General features: G+C 37.7%; 1 protein-coding gene and 1 long non-coding RNA gene across 2 annotated transcripts; both read right to left on the bottom strand.

The window, feature by feature from the left end:
- Positions 1–854: 854 nt before the first annotated feature.
- Positions 855–12,114, bottom strand: LOC135770798 (myelin-associated glycoprotein-like). The gene is made up of 10 exons (XM_065280605.1): positions 11,856–12,114; positions 11,271–11,340; positions 10,500–10,862; positions 9,784–10,071; positions 8,722–8,970; positions 6,658–6,912; positions 6,480–6,564; positions 6,306–6,392; positions 6,111–6,174; positions 855–1,559 (listed from the first exon to the last, which is right to left on the bottom strand). Exons 2-10 carry the CDS (start codon positions 11,317–11,319, stop codon positions 1,503–1,505), a joined length of 1,497 nt encoding a protein of 498 aa, XP_065136677.1. The 5' UTR covers positions 11,320–11,340; positions 11,856–12,114; the 3' UTR covers positions 855–1,502.
- Positions 12,115–13,610: 1,496 nt separating this feature from the next.
- LOC135770354 (uncharacterized) lies at positions 13,611–16,372 on the bottom strand. Its single transcript, XR_010542603.2, has 4 exons — positions 16,325–16,372; positions 15,152–15,283; positions 15,010–15,069; positions 13,611–13,758 (listed from the first exon to the last, which is right to left on the bottom strand). It is a non-coding gene; the product is annotated as an uncharacterized lncRNA (long non-coding RNA).
- Positions 16,373–20,535: the final 4,163 nt, after the last annotated feature.

Raw genomic sequence — 20,535 nt, 5'->3', positions numbered from 1 at the left:
CGAGCCATTTTTACACGCCCACTTCTGACGCCTATACTACATGTAAATTTTCGCCACTTCTGACGCGTGTGCAAATTTTCATGAGTTTTCGGGTATGTTTAGCCCCTCAAAAATGTGATTCATTTCGGAGAAGAAGAATAAGAATAATAATAATAATAATAAACGGAGCAAAAACAATAGGGTCCTCACACCCTGGTGTGCTCGGGCCCTAATAATAATAAACGGAGCAAAAACAATAGGGTCCTCGCACCCCGGTGTGCTCGGGCCCTAATAAACGGAGCAAAAACAATAGGGTCCTCACACTTGTGTGCTCGGGCCCTAATAACTCCTTGAAGAACAATAGGGTCCTCACACCCCGGTGTGCTCGGGCCCTAACAAGGCAGAATAAAACAGGGCAGACATAGACAGGACTCATGGCAAAAAGATTGTGGGAGCGGCAATGTTAAATTACGATCGAGTTTGTGTTTGGAACACACAGAACAGCCGGTGTGAACCTATACGACAAATGTTTATGATTAAAGTGAAGCTCACATTTGCCAAATACACACTTGATCTCATGTGTGATCAGAGTTAAGTGTTAAGTCAGTGTCTTGCGAGTATTTTGTGAACCAGAGCGCCTATTTTATTATAAACGGTTTAACGCATGTGCAGCAGGCACTTTTGACAAGACGCATCACATGATGCAACGAAACACATTTTGGAATGATGAGCAACACACATGACACTCCAAACACATTTTGAATTTGGGTCCGTGACTGGTGCTAGGTATAAATAAAAAAACTTGACACAAAGTTTTCGGAAATTCCTCCAGCGACCACTGGGGTTTACACATTGTATAGTTCACACATACAGCCTGGTTGTTCATGGTTTATTTGTTCACAATTACATACACATAACAGCAACAAAATATTGCAATTTGATTGACAATAAATCTCTAGTATTTGGTATGTGTCACATTTAAAACAGTGTGGATTTAAGCTTGCATTATTTTCATAAATTATACTAAACCTGATAATGATTCATGTTTTCTTGCACAATATGAGATTATTCCAAAAAGCATCTTATGCACTGTTAAAACTCCTTCTGTAACACCACACTAACTGATATGACATTTTTCTCCAAACCATTTATACAAGAATTGCTTTGCACCTGTTCAGAGACCATCCAAGCATTAGAGCCAAATCAGCCTATTACAGCAGCAAATGTGTATTAGATATAAAAATAGTTCAAATATAATGCTAAAAAAATCAGCAGTAGTTTGGGTCAAACTGTTAAGAGGAAATAAAACTTTTGCACTCAAAACAAAACTGCTTTGCTACCTACACTGATATAGAATTAAGGAACTCAGTGCTAGGCCTTAATAAAAAAAAACACTTTAAAAAAAATATTTTCTAAGTCATTAGAAATTAATTGCACAGAAATTGCATAGCCAAGGAAGTAAGTGGGGTGAGGCGCTTTACCTTTCTGATTAATACAAACAGGTTAATCTTGTGTTTATTTATTTACGTGTTAGCATAGACTTCTTCATCTTGCCCACATGGCAGGTCTCTGTCATAACACTGATCAACAAGAGAAAAGTGTCATATATTACACTCATATATCATAGATTCATTTCAAATAACCCCTCTTATTTATAAAAGTGCAGTTGCAAATGCAGTCAGACATGATCATTATGTTCTATAGATATTTAATGTGACTGAGTTTTAACTTAAACAATTGGTCCCTTTCAGTCGGTCACTACGACGTCACGTCGTGATCGACATATTAGGAACATGCTTCGCGGGACCAATCAACTTCAAGAAACTTGTAAAACGCCAATGAATATTGGCATGCAGTATTTGCATCTGCTGGCACTGCCTCTCCACCAGTCCCGGCGCCATGGGCAGGCTTTGGGGGGCCGGGCCCGCCGTGTGAGTCACTAGTGCCCGCCCTGGACGAGCCTGCGGTCTCCCTTCACCTGTTCACCAGCTCCATGTCCCACCAAACAGTCCTTGCTTGTTTACACATTTTTTTATCAATAGGCTACGGTTATTAAAAGTTATTGTTTTGTATATATATATTTAAATGCAGTGATGGGAATAACGGCGTTATAAGTAATTGGCGTTAGTAACTGCGTTATTTTTTTCAGTAACGAGTAATCAAATAAATTACTGTTTCCCCCGTTATAACGCCGTTATCGTTACTGACATTAAAATGCTGCGCATTACTAAAATTTATCTTACTGTAGTGATTTTCAGTCGCGTATGCTCACTATCTCAGCCAAACACTGTTTTTCTCTTGTGTGTGTTGTGAGAAACATAACGGATGATGATTGGCTTAATTTCCATCGGTAGCCAACCAGAGGCAGAGTTCACAAAAAGGCCCGCCCACACGCGCAGTCCAAGTCCGAGGAGCGAGCAGCAGTGTTAAAAAGTCTGAGCAACTTGGTCACTTTGTCGCTAGATTTAGCAACTTTCTATCACTTTAGCGACTTTATAGGACAAATCTAGCTATCTTTTCTGGCATGGTTGGAGACATTTGTAGACTGACATGAAAATACGCGTCGTTTTCTCTTCTCAACGAGCAGCGGTGCTGCTGCTGACTGTGCCCCATCTCAAAGCACTGCCATGCAGCCCGGTCATCGCGCATCAATCACTCCGACGACAGGGCGATGGCAAGTACAACAAGCTCATAGGTAGCGGTCGCAAACACGAAGTATAAAGCACTACTTTTCCATTGTTGAGGTGAAAGGCAAGAATGTTTGTGTAATGTGCAACTTATGCCCATGAAGAAAAAGTCTCTCCACGTCTGTGGCAAGTAATACTAATCTAATAAAGCACCTCACATCGTCACATGCTGCCACAAAATTAGTGATTTTTCTTTAGTATCCATTTTAGTCATTTAACATATTTCATTTTGTAAGGGGCATTCAAGTTATTTGAAATATTTTTTTTTTAAAGTAACGCAGTAATTACTTTTCCTGGTAATTAATTACTTTTATAATAAAGTAACGCAGTTACTAACTCAGTTACTATTTGTGAGAAGTAATTAGTAACTATAACTAATTACTTTTTTAAAGTAACGTTCCCAACACTGTTTAAATGTATTTGAATGGTTTGTCGATAGTGAGCGCGGAAATGTTTTGTTGTTTGCTAAGCGCGCCACCGCTTACGTTAAGACACAATTTGCAGTGAGATACGTTATGGTTCTGGTGTGATCTTTTAACTATTTTCGCTGCTGAAACAACAAAAACAGTCAACATTGGTTCTAAAATGTAAGTGGCTTAATATTAATGACTTGTTAAGTGAATTGTCATGAAATCTGTCACATTTTCAGGCTTGATGTGATGCTGGTTAACTGTATCATGTTATTATCTTTACAACTCCTCCGTTGTATTGCGTTAATGGAGAGGTACGCTAGTTCTTCCTCGCTTTTTTGTCCATTTAATTCATAAATAATGATATTCTGCATTGAAGCAAGGTTGATCTCATTTGTGCCCCCCCCTGAAAAAATGAAATGCCCGTCTGTGTCAGGGTCCTGCCTAGGAGTCTTGTGTTGTGTTTGTATTTAAGTTGTGGTGGCAGTCCCAGGCTTTCTGTGGAGGCTCATGCCTTGTTTATTGTGGCATGTGCCTCCGGTGTCTTGTCTTTTGTCCCTGCCCCCTCGTTCTCCTGCTTATTAGTAATCATTGGTTTTCTCCCGCTCGTTATCTTGTTAGTTTTTTTCTATTTAATGTCATTGTGTCGTTAGTTCTATGCAGGTTCATTGTGTTCTGTTCTCGTGTTTTGTGTACGTTTCTAGTCTAGTTATCAAGTCAAAGTTTTAGTGTTATTTGTCAGTTTCATGTTGTGTACCCCCTCGTGGGCTTTTGTTTTGTAAAATAAAGTGTTTTCTGTTTTCCCCCGACATCGTTTGCGTTTGGGTTCATCTGTTCCCCAAATCCTCACAGTCCGTGGATTTGTGTCTGGCGCCGGGTCTGCTCTCCACGCAAGTATAAAACGAGAGGCAGGTGCAATACCAATCAGCTTTATTCGCTTGGAAAGCCGGCAGATCAACTGCTATTAAGGAGCCCTCTGCTTACCTGCTCGGAAGTACACTGCGTGCTGAAGTTGGTTGGCATAAAGGTACCACAGCAGAGGCTTGCGGTTTTCCACCTCTCTCTTTTATATAAGTTTGAGTGTGTGCGTTATCACTCCCCTGCATGCTTCATCACATCAGCACCCTAAAGAGTGATTTCCTAAAAAAGCAACGCAAGTTTTTGTCTCTCGTGCTTGGGCATTCAACACACTGAGGCTACGTTTCTTGCAGATCTTAGTAGACTGGTCACGTTCCTCTGGGAGCGTGCACCCCCCTTCCGTTGCCGTGCACTGCCAAGACAGCAGTTGCAAGCTCTGGAAGGATGATCTCTGTGTCACCATGCTGACTAGGCGGCTGGTACTTCCGGCTCTCAGCACTTGGAAAAGGCCATTCGAGGTGCCGATGGAGACGGCTTGGTCTTGTTCTACGATGCCTCAGGTATCCGTCGGCTCTCCCGAGGATTATTTCATGTCTGTCGTTGGGGGGGGGGGCTATCATTCACTGAAGCCAGCTCGCATTTGCTCCCACCTTCAGGCTGGGTACTATAGCCCGCAGTCAACCCAGAGGTGATGGCTATGCCTGCTTGGGTGGAGGTCACTTGGAGTGGAATCAACCTCCCCCACCCGTCCCACCTCAATGATTGGTTGCATGAGAAGCTGACTAGATCGTGGTGGGTCTCTTTATCCTCCTGTAATCAGTCTTTTCAGCCTTCACCTCTCTTGACGGCAGGGCTGCTAAAGAGGATGGTGATATCCCAACAGTGGAGCAGCCGGTTGCGATGCAGCTGTGTCCACCTGAAGGGATAAGCCTGCCCTTTCCTTGTGGGCTTGTCAGTAGTTGTCTGCATTAATGGCGTCTGTCTATCAGGCATGCAGGGAGGCGCCCTCTGCACTTCACAGTATGGCATTGCTGCAGGTTCATCAGGCCAAGGCTCTGAAAAGCTATTTCAAAGGCTCCTGAGGCATATGGCAGCAGCGGCGACCGTGGCATTGCTCAGGCTGCTCCATGAGATACTGCTTCAGCGCTGGCTTCACAACCGAGCACGTGGCACAGCGGCTTGCACCATATGACCATCACACCAGCGTGCCGTCGCACTTTCACTCTGTGGTCAGACCCCTCATTTCTCCAGGCTGGTGTAGCCCTCAAACAGGTCTCCAGGCATGCTGTCGTATGCACAAATGCTTCCAACACGGGGTTGGGGGCCACATACAACAGGCTTTCAGTCTCAGGGGTTTGGACGGAACCCCAGCTGCGCTGACACATCAACTTCCTCGAGTTCTGGACTGTTTATATTGCACTTGATTGATTCAAAGACGAGCTTTGAGGAAAGGATGTCTTAGTCCACACCGATAACACTGTGACTGTTGCGTATATCAACTGCCAAGATGGGTTACATTCTCGTCACCTGTCGCATCTTGCCTGTCATCTCCTCCTTTGGAGTCAGAAGCATCTGATGTCCCTTCGTGTTGTCTTTGCTCATTTAACTTGAGAGCTCACTCTATGAGAAGAGTTGCATCCTCTTGGGCATTGGCTCGACAGACATCTGTAGAGCTGCAGGTTGGGCAACACCTAACATGTTTACTAGATTTTATATTGTTTGTGTTGAGCCGATTTCCTCTTGTGTTCTCTCCACAAAGGGGTGAAACACTGGCTTTACGTCCCGTCACCACGGGCTTGCTGTACCATTGCTGATGTTGGCCTGGCATTAGATGCTCAGTTTCTCAGTGAAAATAGCTGATTTGGTATTGCCCCTGCCTCTCGCTTTACACTCGCGTGGCGGGCGGCACCAGTAAATGCAAATACTGCAAGTTTCTCGAAGTTGATTGGTCCCGCAAAGTGCATTCCCAATACGTCGGTCATGAATTGACTTCTCCATTTCCTTCCTTCAGGGAACGAAGTTTACATACGTAATCGAGACATTTCGTAAAATCCATTAAAGTCGAAATCTCCATTAAAGTGTTAATAAACATCAAATGAACTGTCACACTGCTCACAAACAGAATGCACACACGACTCTGGCATTTACTGTATAAAAGCAAAGCATTTGTACCTACCTCCCTGTTCTTATAAACAGAGTCTTGGTTATTTGTGTAAATGTCATTGCTTTTCTCTTCTTTGCTGATAAAAATATGATACAAAGCATTAATAAATGTGTAAAAATAAAATGTATGAATAAAATAATGAAGTATGTAGATAAAATGTCACAGTTGTGTTGTGTGAATGCCACTGGCCAGTTACAGCGTGCACACCTGTCAAAGCCAGACTTTGGGGTTGTCTTGAATTTATTCGGGTCAGCTTTCAAATCCATCAAATGCTGTTCCTGAGCTCTGCGCCTACTTTAAGACAAATAATGAAAGAGAGTTTAAGAAAAGACAGGAACAACAGAAGACAAGAAAGGAAGAGAGAGAGAGAGAGATTCTTACCAGTGTCTTTTGGCTACACAAACTGAAATAATCACTAAAGTAACTAATACAGCAGCTGTGGCAACCGCAATATATATGATCATACCTGTAAAACAAAAGAAATCATTTAAAAATGTTTTATCTTATAACAATACAATGTTTATATAAAATATAAACATATTTGAATATAAAGTCTCACCACGATGAGGCACTTGGATAGTTATGACAGAGTTTCCCTCGCTGTTACTGGCTAAGCAATGGACAGCGTCAGGGAAACCTTCCCACCCCTTAAGGGTAAAGATGGTAAGAAACCCATTTTGTTCAATAATAGAGCTTGGGAAAGCTGTTGAGGGAGCAAGCCACTTGACTTCACTGGGTGGGTTGGAGTCCACGATACAAACACAGACTGTAGGCTCTAATTTACAGGAAGACTCGTTTTTAATCTCAGGAGGATCTATGATAGATAGATAGAAATTAGTATATGACTTTCTTTTTCAGCCAAACACAGGGTAATATTAAATAATATGCTGTTTTATTAATTAATATTAATGCATTTATAATTTTTTCCCCACAACTCAGATTTTTCTTTCCATGTTACTCTTAAAAAGTATTATTCACTCTAGGAAGACAATACACTAGGTAAATGTGCTTTTTTAATATCACATTTTATCATTTAAAATCCCATTCTACAAAAATAGTGATCTGAGGGGGTGGGATAGTGCCGGTGAGAGGGCAAACTCCCTTCGCAGTTACTTTGCCGATGGTCATCAGAATCGTTTCAACTAGTTTCCTATCTGGGAACCACAGCTGTTGTTAATTTGCTTGTTTCCAACACCTGAGCATTCCCGCCAAAGTCCATCCCATTCTCATGTCACGTTGGTGATGAAGCAAACAGTAGGAACATGCCTGTTCAATTGTGTTGCTTTCAATGGCTCTGCTCTTACCTATCAGCTCTTAATTTTCTACCAATCTTGCCGCTTGCCTAAATCTCACCAATTCTCACTCATATTATAACGGAAGTTTCTTTAATAAGCGGATGCTCCGCTTTTTGCATTACTGTGTGGGTTCCCCTAATTGTTTTTCCTGTTTATCTGTCGCACCCCTTCAAAGTGCTGTGTGAGCACCATTCGACTGCAAGTGGGACCTACCCCTCCGATTTTGTGGGAATCTCAGCTAAAGCACGCGTCAGACGCTGCGAGGTTCATCCCTGTTGAACGCCTAAATGCGATGCCAAGTTTTGCTCATGCACTCTCGTTTCGACCGCAGGTGGGTCTTACCTGTCCGATGCTACGAGCACAGCTCCTTTTCCTGATTTTTTTCTATTGGGCATCTCTTCATTTCTTTCTTTCCTCAACACAGTTAAGGGCGTTCAACTGGGTTCCATTAAAGGCTACCTAAGGGGTATTCATTTTTCATAAACTAATCTTCGGCGAACCTTCATTAACTATAAATTACTCTCAAACTTCACTCCTCATTAAAAGTATATTGTAAATAATCCCACCTGCCCAGACTCCAGGCATCACATTAAATTTGACATACTATCTAGGTGCATTTCCATCATTTGGCTCGGCTACACTCCATCCATACTGCCCGCATGCTGGACGCAATGTCATTTTGGCTTTTTTGGTTTGCTTCTTTGCTCCGAATTTGTTAACAGGATGCCTACAGTAATTTTGCTCTTCAACCTTATACTTTAACATTCCCGTTTGACTGCAGGAGCATCTCAGCTAAAGCCTTTGTCGGATGTTGCGAGGGTCTCCCCTGTCAAATGCCTGATTTAAATGTCCCATTTCACTCTTTAAAATTCTCACCGTTCACACCAGCATTTCCTGTCTCAACTGCACGTAGAGCCTTTTCATCTAATGCTGCGAACATCTTAGCCAAAGCTCCCATCGGATGCTGCGATTTCATTGAACTGGAGCTTTACAAATGGGACAATATCCAAAGCCATTATATTGCTGAAGAGAGCCAGGATATTATTTAACTGCGACTTTGTTTGGCTTAATGAAGAAATTTATATACATCTAAGATGGCTTGAGGGTGAGTAAAATATGGGATAATTTTCATTTTGGGATAAACTATTCCTTTAAGTCCATGTCCATTACCTCATATGCTATACTTACATAACTGTTAGCAGATATATATTAAAACCGCATGGTGCTTCTCTTATTGGAAAATTTACCAAAAATACGAATGACTCATTTGCACTTACAGGCACATTTATGTGTGAACTAAATGTTTACTTAAGGAAATGTTTACTTACACAGCACATTAATCCTCTGAGGACTGGAGCTGTTTTTTCCCTCTGTGTTATTGGCGGTGCAGGATATGGCTTCAGTATACCGGGACACTTGATTCAGTTTATAGGTGGGTCCATTAGCCAACACAGATCCATTTAAACTAATCCACTGGAAACTAGCAGGTGGATTACTGTCACAGGAGCAGATCAGTTCAACAGATGTGTTCTCCTTCACCGGCGAGTTACTCTTCACATTTACTTTATATGGAGGATCTGAGTGAGATAAAATGTTGATTCAATTTAATTACGACTTCACCATCTTTCTGAGTATTAGTGGCAACCGGTGACTTTTTTCCTATGGTTGCAATTCAAAATATGTTCGGAGTGTCATGTGAACCATGTGCATCATACGTCTTGTCAAAATACGTGCCTGGTGCACACGTGTCAAAGGGTTTTATGATAAAAGAGATGCTCACGTTCACAAAAAACTCACAAGAACTCTGATTACACATTGAGATTAAGCGAGTATCTGGCAAACGTTTATCATAAACTCCTTCAAAACATCTGCAGCAGACTTATATTTTGACATGACGCGTGATGCATATATGTTTACATGACGTGCCAAACACATATTTTGCCCAGGCCTGCCTAAATATATAAATTTACATATTTCTATGTATACCAAATATAATTGGCTGCCCTTTAGAGTAATGCTGAATGTATAAACCTGAAAAGAAACATTTTCAAAAACGTTGACAATAAACCTTGTTTCACAGCAGTTTTACAAAAATACTGCCTTATAAACGCCACTGTGATAATGGGCACTGTTAAAAGGAAAACGCACTAGAAAGATAGACAGCAATTAAAACAATACTGGAGTATATGTGGCAAGACATGAAGGATAAACACATAATAAATTCAGTTTTTTATTCTGGGGACCCCTAAGAAGCTCCCGGCGGCCCCCTGGTTTGAAAAAAAACCCTGGTCTATAAAATGTGGACCATGTACAGTAAGATCTTTCATACTGTTTGTAAACTGGAATAAACATTCAAGATAGAAAAAACTTGAAACTTTTCTCAAGCTTACATTTAACTTTGAGTGTATTGCTGCTGGTCACTTTATTCCCACCACTGAACTCTGCAGAGCAGATGAGAGATTTATTATGATCTTCTCTGGAGGGTGTGAAGGTCAGAGATGATGTTATGTTCCATTGACCGTGGTCTTGTGACTGAGAGTGACTGAGCATCCCTTTATGGCTCCAGGTGAGCTGGGGCAGGTCAGACGGGCAGGAATGTGACACGATACAGGTAGCGGTCGTTTCTTTCTGTGACATCACTTCTTCATCCAGAGATATGATGGGTTGGTAAGGTGAATCTGGTAAATCAGTTTTTATATTTAAAACTTTTTTTATAACACGTCAATGAGATGTATTATACATTTATACAAATTAAAGCTGCAATCCGTAACCTTTTTGGTTAAAAACAAACTAAAATCAGTTATAAAAAAATCTGTGTTTAAAACTTTCTTCTCGTCCTGATTTATAACAGTAAACTTGTAATCATGATGGAAAGTTGGGCTATCGGGGTTCGATTTCAGTGTCACTGTGACATCATAAGACCTCAGTTTACGTTTATATATGTAAAGTAACTTGCATTTTTTTTTCTTTTTTGAGGCCGAGGTGAAGAGATAAAGATGTGAAAGTTAAGGATTGCTAGTTTAATCTAAATGCAATGTTAAACATGTAAATAAGTTAAATTACCAGCTGACATTTTTATGTGACAGATAGCATCAACTACTCGTACCTTTCACTGTAATAGAAACAATACTCTTCGAGAACGTGGCCTGGTTGAAATCTTTGATCTCGATGCGAAACATGTACAGTCCATCATCGCTGTGTTGTAAAGAGTTGATTTTCAAAGTGCAGTTTTTGTGATGCAAATCACCAAGAAGAGTTGTGCGACCCTTGAATTTGCTGATGATTTTGGAAGTCTCTTTGTGGTAGATTATGTCATATTTATCTGTGTACCAGATTCCTGAAAATTCGTTGTGTGTTTTTCCATCTGATGGGTAGTTGAACTTACAAGGGATCACCACACATGATCCAGACAGACCCACTACTGATTTTGGTATTTCAGCATTCCAAGAGTTATCACTAGCAGATGATGCTGAAAAGAAATTCAGATTTACATTTATGCATTTAACACTTTATCTAAAGTCCACTCAATACCAAGTGAATTACAGGAACACTTAGCAATTAGCAATGAATGCCTTTTTTCACAATGCCAGCTTTATTGGTTATCTGAAGAGAACCATTACATTTAAACATTTTCTTTTTGCAAATATTGCTGTTTCGTAGTTTAGGGCCATTACTTGTATAATAGTTTCTGTTAAAGACATCTTAAACTAGACTGTAATTCCTGTCAGGAATGATTCACATTCCTATTTTAGATTTTGGAGTTAAATATGAGATTATTCACTGGGCAATAGATAAATCAAACCAGACATGTTTTAATTCACTTGTCACAATAATAAATAAATCACTTCTATAATAGAGCCTACTTTATTTCACTAACCTCTTAGGTAGAGAACGAATGCAAAAAAGCTGTTTAGGAAAACCACCATCTTAACATCAGAATGGAGCGCCTGGAAATTTAAGGGGATTTGTCAATTCAATGGTTTGTCTTGCATAATTTCTACATACACTAAAAAATGCTGGGTTAATTTCAACTCAGCTTTGGGTCAAATAGGACAAGCCCAGCCCGTTGGGTTGTAAATTAATTTTTAACCTATGCTTGGTTGTTTTAACCCATTGTTGGGTCAAATATAAAAATGTTCTGGGTTTATTTAACCCAATGGCTGGGCTCTTCGCTATTTGACCCAATCTGGGTTGAAAATAACCCAGCATTTTTTTTTATATAATTTTTTTGGGTGTACTGAAACAGTATGTAATGTATATCTTTATCAATTCTGTATCCCATATTTTTCACACTTACAGTCACAAATAACCACAGATTATTAATTTTAACAAAAAGTTTGAACATTTTAAGTCATTGTTATGTTTTTACAGTCTATGGACCAAAACATCAGCAGTGCATTAGTAGTAAGTCAAATAAAAGTAGTAAAAAAGGTAAATTCATCTTGGCATCGCTGTCCCATACCTTACTGTGTGTCCGTAACCGTGTCCAAGCTGATATGCAGAAGATGTAAAGCTAAAGAGAAAAATAAGTGAGTTCCTTGTTACTTCCACTACTTTTGGCGCAGCATTACATTAGTCTTTGTAAAATCAAAAGCCCATATCAAAATCTTTAAGCAAAACAACAATAATCCTATTCTGCAGTAATCTCTAAATAGCACAGTCAAACATTTGCTATTGCTCTTGAACACACATTCTTCGTCTATGTCTTCTCAGTAATAAGGGCGCTGCTTGTCACCTTTACCATGATTGTACAGAAGAACATTTACACGTGAGTCAGTGTGGCTTTCACACATTTGGTTAGTGTTGTGAAGTAGTTAATTACAAGTAGCGACGGTAAGTTAACTACATTTTTCTTTAGCTTGATAGTAGTTCAGTTACTTTTAAAGCAATATCTTTAACGGTAGTTTAATACTAATTTAGCATGAGCTAAAACGTTACATTTACATTGTTGTGGCTCCGCAATGTCTTTTAGCAGGGCCATTCTTTATTTGGGGTGGCAAATGAGAGGCAGAAATTGTAAAAATGCTTGTTTGTTTTCTTTTAATAAAATGTATTGTTATGCATTTAAAATTTGTAATTCAATTTGTGCTATATCCATTAAAAGTGAAGATTGATAAAAAAATTAAACAATTTAATAAAATTGTAAATGTTTAATAAAATCTATATTCACAATATAACCACTTCATTTGTGTTAAAAATATATATTATATTGTTATATTGTTGCAATTACAATCCATGATACCTCATGACAGTCACATGCATACACTCTAAAAAAAAGTTGGGTTAAAATTAACCCAACTTGGGTTGTTTTGCAACCCAACGTTGGGTTAAATATGGACCAACCCAACACTGGGTTATTTTAACCCAACAAGTTGGGTTGTACAATCAACCCAACCAGTTGGGTTGATTTTTTAACCCATCTGTTGGGTAGAAATAACTTTTTGTTGGGTTGAAACAACCCAACGTTTGGTTAATGTGTTTAAAGCTGAAATTTTGTGGTTTAAATTGCTTTCATACCTTTCATTGTGGTGTCTATAAATAACAAAGCATAGATTTAATTGAAAAAGCATATTTATTGCACATGAACAATAAAAGAGTACATAGCCCTACACAAACAATCAACTTTCTAATAAAAAATATATATTAGTATTATATCTCACAATCTAAAATGACAGATACCCGGTTAACATTACAATTAGATCAAGTAAAAAGTTGTACAAGTAAGGGATAATGTATTGGCAGCATGTCATCACAGAAAAAAGCCCCAACAGTTTCTTCAGGACAAATGTCACAAACACATTGGTTTAATCATTTGTAAATTTAATGTCGGATATGTTATTAATAGACATTGATATTTAATTTTTGTGTAATATAAAACTGTACCTGTCAAAATGATTTGCAGCATTGGAGTTTTTAGTTTTGAGCAGTAGTAGAATGTCACGACTGGCCAATCAGAATCTAGCATTTTAGAGAACCGTGTAATAAGAAATGGTTAATGTAACACATAAGATCAACACTAAGTTGCACAAACAGTCAATATATGATCAACATGAGTTACCACCCTAGCATGACAAATAACTACACAGACTTCTTATAGAAAGGGATTCCGTTCTTGGGGTTTCTTAAACAACAGTCTTCAAAAACACCCACACTGATGTGCACAGCTTAGTAAAATGAATGTCCAAAACATTAAAAAAAGTTTAAAACATGTCAACATCACCAAGGAGGGTGTATTTCTGGAGTGACTGTCTGTCAAAAACAACGAAGGCTTGATGGCAGAGATCGTCATCTTCCAATCCAAGGACAAATGGGAATGGTTTTGTCACCTCAGCCTCTCAGAAGAATGCAACCATGTTGGTCCCAACCTGTTGAAAACAGACAAACACTTGTTAGAATGCAGGCAAAGACGCTAAATGCATGATGCAGCATTATTATACAAAACCAAACAATTTATATTTCATACACACAAATGTAGTATCTAGTTTAATTGTAATGAAATGTATACATTTCTGTTTTATTTCAATAACCTTACAATATACTCTTTGTTCATGCCAATAACTCAGATTCACAGTAATTTCAGATTCTGCCACGTCACTTTACCTGGCAGTAAGCCCGATTTTTTAGATTTTGCAACAACCTGCATACTTGCCCTTATTACTTAATATAGCCAACACTTTATTAGCATATATTATGTAATGAATACAGGGCTGGACATTAAAGGAATAGTCTACTCATTTTCAATATTAAACTATGTTATTACCTTAACTAAGAAAAGTTGATACATCCCTCTATCATCTGTGTGCATGCACATAAGCGCTGGAGCGCGCTGCGACACTTCGATAGCATTTAGCTTAGCCCCATTCATTCAATGGTACCACTCAGAGATAAAGTTAGAAGTGACCAAACACATCAACGTTTTTCCTATTTAAGATGAGTAGCTATACGAGCAAGTTTGGTGGTACAAAATAAAACGTAGCGCTTTTCTAAGCGGATTTAAAAGAGGAACTATATTTTATGGCGTAATAGCACTTTTGGGAGTACTTCGACTCGCCTGAAAAGTCCGCTCCCCTTCTCCCTCTCATAATGGGAGAGGGAGGGTGTTACTGCGCCGAGTCAAAGTACTCCCAAAAGTGCTATTACGCCATAAAATATAGTTACTCTTTTAAATCCGCTTAGAAAAGTGCTACGTTTTATTTTGTATCACCAAACTTGCTCGTATAACTACTCATCTTAAATAGGAAAAACGTTGATGTGTTTGGTCACTTCTAACTTTATCTCTAAATGGTACCATTGAATGAATGGGGCTAAGCTAAATGCTATCGAAGCGCCGCAGCGCGCTCCAGCGCTTACGTGCACGCACACAGATGATAGAGGGATGTATCAACAATTCTTAGTTAAGGTAATAACATATTTTAATATTGAAAATGAGTAGACTATTCCTTTAACGTTTGTCCTTAAAGTTAATGTTTTAGAGTTGCGAGTAAAAGAACATTTTTCTTGGCCGAGTTTTAACTCTATTCCTACTTGTAAACATGTCTTCTTGCTAGTTCACAAACAAAATATTAAATGTTTTAGGTTGCTTGCAAAGCAAAGTGTGCAATACTTCCATTACTTACATAAACTTAAGATTTTCTTCCCACTTTTGTAGACAGGAGTTGGAATATCATCATGGGGTTCTGTAGAGAAAAATGTTTAGGTTAAATTAATAACTTTACTGTCATAATACTCAGCAAATAACAATTGTATTCCCAAGTGTACCTGGAGGTGATTTGTTGATGCTCCTGGTTCTTGGCTGGGAAGTTGCAGGATTCTGTCTGTAAAATGCAGTGCCCAAGTTTCAAATAGCTTTTCGGCATGGTCAGGGAATAACACAGAGAAGTCTTGTGAACTCTGAAAATGACAAATCATGCATTCATTTTCAATAAAACTTTAATGTAAATTTATGCGATAATGAATGCTATATGGGCTAGCTTGTCAGTGAACTACTGCTGCGTGTAGTAAATGGTACTTCACCTGTTTTCAGATGATGGCAATTTACTTCTTATCACAGAACCGGCTTTACCGATGAGATGGGCTTGACAATTGTATACAATTAACGAGATAGTTGGGCCAAAAATGATATTAAACCCATGATTACTCACCTCCAAGCCATCCAAGATGCATACGTCCATCATTTTTCAGACTAACACATTTTCAGTTATTTTAGAAAATGTTTTAGATCTTTCAGTTAATCAAATGTAAAGTTATGGGATCCACTCCTTCAAGTCCAAAAATATTTGCATCCATCCTTCACAAAATAAATCCATATGGCTCCACGATAATAAACAAAGGCCTTCTGAGGGTAATCCGTGCAGTGTTGTTGAATTATAACAAAAATAACTAGCTTCTGCTAATGGCGCCATCTTGGTCGTGTCCGCATTTAAGATGAGAGCTGTGCTGAATACAGAGGAGTCTTGGATGGCGGTATTACCGGAAGCTAGTTATTTTTGTTTATAAAGTTTAAATATAGATATTTCTACAAAAAAACGGCACGGATTACCCTCAGAAGACCTTTGTTTATCATCGTGGAGCCATTTGGATTTCTTTTGTGAAGGATGGATGCACATTTTTTGGACGTGAAGGAGTGGACCCTGTAACATTACATTTGATTAACTGAAAGATCTAAGACATTTTCTAAAATATCTCAAAATGTGTTTGTCTAAAACATGATGGACATATGCATCTCGAATGGCTTGGGGGTGAGTAAATCATGAGTTTAATATAACTTTTGGGTGAACTATTCCTTTAATCGTGCAACCTTACTACTTTTGAAAATGACATACTCACAGCAAACTAAGCAGGGATTCTTAATAAAGAAATGCTTTGATATGCCTCATTGTATTATAAACATATCACTTTAAATAATAAAAAACAAGTGCATTTTCATGTTACCTGTAAATAACTTTGTAAAAGCTGGTATCAGAACCTCAAAGTGACATTGTTTAGCTTCTCCAGGAGAAAATATCCATCTTTTATCCATCAGGGTCTGAGGAAAAGAGCCAAAACTGTGATTTAAGTGGGCATCATCAAAAACATTTGAAAAAGATAAAAATGTCTGTAACTTACAGACCAAATGAGAGTTCACACCCTGTCTGTGAACTCAAGGCTAAAGTTTCATGATCTAAACATGATATTAAAAGCATCAGTTTGATTTCAACTTTTACAACAAACGATTATTTATTTAAAACGTACACGTTTCCTCCTCATATTAACTTTATCTGTTTTAAACTGAATTTCTAAACCATTAGAATACGTTACATTCTAACGTTTCTAAAATTATTAAAACAAGCCATTTTAGACATATTTCATAAAACGTTTGATCAAACGAAATATTTAAATCATTTAAAAGCAAGCATATAGATTTACTGAGCATTACAGACTAGCCAACAGACGCTAATAAAACTTTTAATAAGAGTTATGTCTTGTGAACCATCATTTTGCATACTTTTGCATTCAGAAATAGTTTAAATTAGTGATGTTTCCAGTGACACCGAAGCTCCGAAGCGTGTGTCAAAAAAACGAACCGATTTTCATTGAAGCTTTGTATCGAAGCTTGATTTGTTCTGGCAAAATCACGTGACCAATGACGTCCGAAGCTTCGTTTCACACACACCCACGTGACTGCTTCGTTATCTGATTCAAAGGTTTAGAATTGTGCGATGCGCTGCGCGCCCTCATTGGTTGTATTGGAGTATTCCATTACACTGAATCGATTACTTTATACTTTTGAGACATGGTCTATCCTTAATTTGTTTTGTTTTTTGTTTGGAGTACCATTTGCATGAAATGGAACATGCTTTGGTCATGTATTTAATATATTGTTACATTTATTTATTAATCTATCCTTAATTGAGACAGGGGTAGCTGCAGCTTGGAGCAATGGGCGTGGCAGGAGGTAGGGGCGTGGCAGGAGGTAGGGGCGTTGTAAGAGGTTTCTCATTGGTCAAAGGAGCTTCCTCCTGGCAACTGTGTTGGCCAATCAGCCGTAACCATAGTTATACGTCATTTCCTTTAGCTAAAAAGAAATCGTAATTTTCTTTTGAAGGAAAGAAGATGGATATAATACATGTGCGATATAATTTGATGGTCTCTTTGCTTGACGTCTTTTCAGTTTCGGGGATTATTTAATTGTTGTTGACAGATACATGTTACAGTGAGAAAAATTAATGACTGCATTTGCATCGAAGACATCCGAGTCGGCGATTTATGTCGATGTCCCTTCTGTGCTCTCAGTGTTGTTAGACCTTGTGAATATCGCAAGATACAAAGCCATTTGCAAAGCCACAGATTTCGCGCGGTACGCCATGAAGGGGGTCACTGTGCGTTAAGATAGAGAGTTTGATGGCTTCTGTTCGAATGAATGAGTTTTGAACACAAGAACACAAGCCTTTGATGACAACTTCAATTGTCGTTTCAAAAAAATATTGTAAAAATGACTGAATAAATGTTTTTTGGATAAAATGGTGTTTGTTTTGCTTAATTGATTAATGTCACTTAAAATAAGTTTATTAGACCGTTTTTACTTCATTTAATAATTATATGGTGAGTGTTTGATCAAACACGTATATGCCTTTATACAGCCAAACATTTACTGTACCATTTTTATAAAAATAACATTACTTTTAGAGACATTTTTATCTTTAAAATAATAATTTGTTTTTTAATGATTTTTTTATTTTATTATTTAGTTCAAATACAGAAATTTCAAGTATAATGCAATAAAAAAATGATGAATACAAAGCATTGTAAATACAGCTCAAAATGTGTAAATCGGAGAATAACAAGTATAACATGAAAAATACAAATGAATACAAAAATAAAAGTTTATGAATCAAAGTAGTTATAGATATTTTCAAAAACTTTTTGTTTTGTGGTCTCATGTTTGAAAGGGTTTCCAAGTTTACTGCGAGGTCTTATAAAAGTTAATATAGGAGGGTTTCTTTTATTTGTGTATTATGCATATAAAACGTCGACAAAATAATTTAATTATATAATTATTTCCAGAAAAATATGGGTTTTGGAAACAAAGTAAAATGTCGTTCTAAATTCTAATACTGGGAATTTCTATTTTAGGAATACCTATTTTGAAGTCAGTTCAAAATGAATTAGAAAAGGGGCAATACAAAAATAAATATGTAATATCTTTAAGTGATGTTTTACAAAAAGTGCATTTATCACAAACATTATGAATGTTTTTAATTATTGATCCTGAAAAAGTTGCGGTGGTGATTACGTCATGTAACCCGCGTTATACAGAAGGTGTCGAAGGTAACGTACTTTTGAATGTATTCTCAATATCATCATTGTTATTTTTACAGTGAAAGAAATGTATTTTGTATGGTGTTATATATGCAGCTAAATGTTGTGCTATATGAAGAGTTGCCATTAGGGGGCAACAGGGTTCTATATTAGAGTGAGTTCTGTACTGAATAAAGCAGTAAAAGAAGTGAGTGAATCAGCAAACAGCGTGTGAGTGTTGCTCTGTGTGTTACGATAAAATTGTTTATATACATACATCAGCAAGCAACATAATATATAGTGATTAAGTTTATGGTTCGCTTTTATGCGGATCAGGAAGCTTTTCGCGTCCAATTGAAAAGACCTTACGGCACGCCCCATTCCTCGTGGCACGCCCCATTTCTTTCCGACCTCTTGCCACGCCCATTGCTCCAGTCTGCAGTTACCTCTACTTGCCTTAATTTGTCAAAAAAGTTTTGCTTTTATAATTAATACGTTGTTTGGTTGTGGAACATGTTGTGAAACAGCACTTTCACCAGCAGAGGTCCTCATTGAGCTCTGATTTGAAAAGCTTCGAGTAATGATCCTTTTTCCGATACAATTGGGTTGAAAGCTTCACTGCTTCTGTGGTAGATTGAAATATTCATTAATCTGTGAAGCAGTGAAAATAATTGAAATGTGTATTTTACAGAAATATAAAAGCTTTGAAATATGCATTTAATATTCATTCATCTGTGAAGCAGTGAAAACAAAATAATTGACATGTGTATTTACATAGAAATATTAATTAATCTAATCTGTGAAACAGTGAAAATACGTTACATATGGTGTGGATATGTTTATAATTCATATACTGTTATCTATTGAAATGTGTTACCTTGAAATTATTAAGTCTTTATTCTGTGAAGTATCTGTTTACAAGCCATCATTCGGTGAAGTGTAACTGTTTAAGTTTATAACTGTTTATAAAATATAACGATGTAATTTGTTTGTTATTTTAGTTCATCTATGTCCTATTAGATTTATGAGTTGGGTACAATAAGGCGTTCGATCGATTACTTTTGCCTGCTCGATCGCAGGGGGCGATCGATTGCTTTTGCCTGATTCACTTCACTGGGAGAGAACTCGCGGGGTTTCTTCATTACACATAAAGTTCGCAGTGGGGAAACTTCAGCATCTTTATGAGTTTTCTTCTCCCTCTTTTCAGGTATTAACTCAAGTAATAAAATGTTACAATCGAATAAAATGATGTTAGAACAAGGTTTAAAAGTATATAAATGTTAAGATGATACTGATTGTGTTTTGGGGAAAATGTTTAAATGTGTACTAGTTTAGAGATGCACGAGGGCAAGCGTGAAATGGCGTAAGGCCCAGATAACAACATGAGGCCATATATTGAGAGTCTAATGTATTTTTACGTATTACATTTAATGTTTATTTCTGTTAATTTAGTATTGACTGATTAATTTACTGAGAAAAATTTAAATATATTGAAGAATGTGAAAAGTGAATTACAGTTTAAGATATTAATGTATGTTCAGATGAGAGTTATTTGAAGAGTACATGTTATTTTGAATTGTCTGTATCAGATATTTCTAAAAAGCTGTATTAATTCATGCATCATTGATTATAAATAACTAAAACTATATTTGATTGACAGTTTATGTAAAAATGTGTAAAAGGAAAAGACAATTGATGCTGTTTTGTAAAGTTTATTGTCAATGGCTATGAAAATGATTACACATAAAGTTCGCAGTGGGGAAACTTCAGCATCTTTATGAGTTTTCTTCTCCCTCTTTTCAGAGGCATTACACTTCAAGAAAGCTTCACTTCGCCATCACTAGTTTAAATGATTAAAAACAATG

The sequence above is a fragment of the Paramisgurnus dabryanus genome, chromosome 8, assembly GCF_030506205.2.
Source record: "Paramisgurnus dabryanus chromosome 8, PD_genome_1.1, whole genome shotgun sequence".
NCBI classification, from domain to species: Eukaryota; Metazoa; Chordata; class Actinopteri; order Cypriniformes; family Cobitidae; genus Paramisgurnus; species Paramisgurnus dabryanus.
The sequence above is the reverse complement of the archived record's forward strand: the minus strand, read 5'-3'. Positions and strand labels throughout refer to the sequence as shown.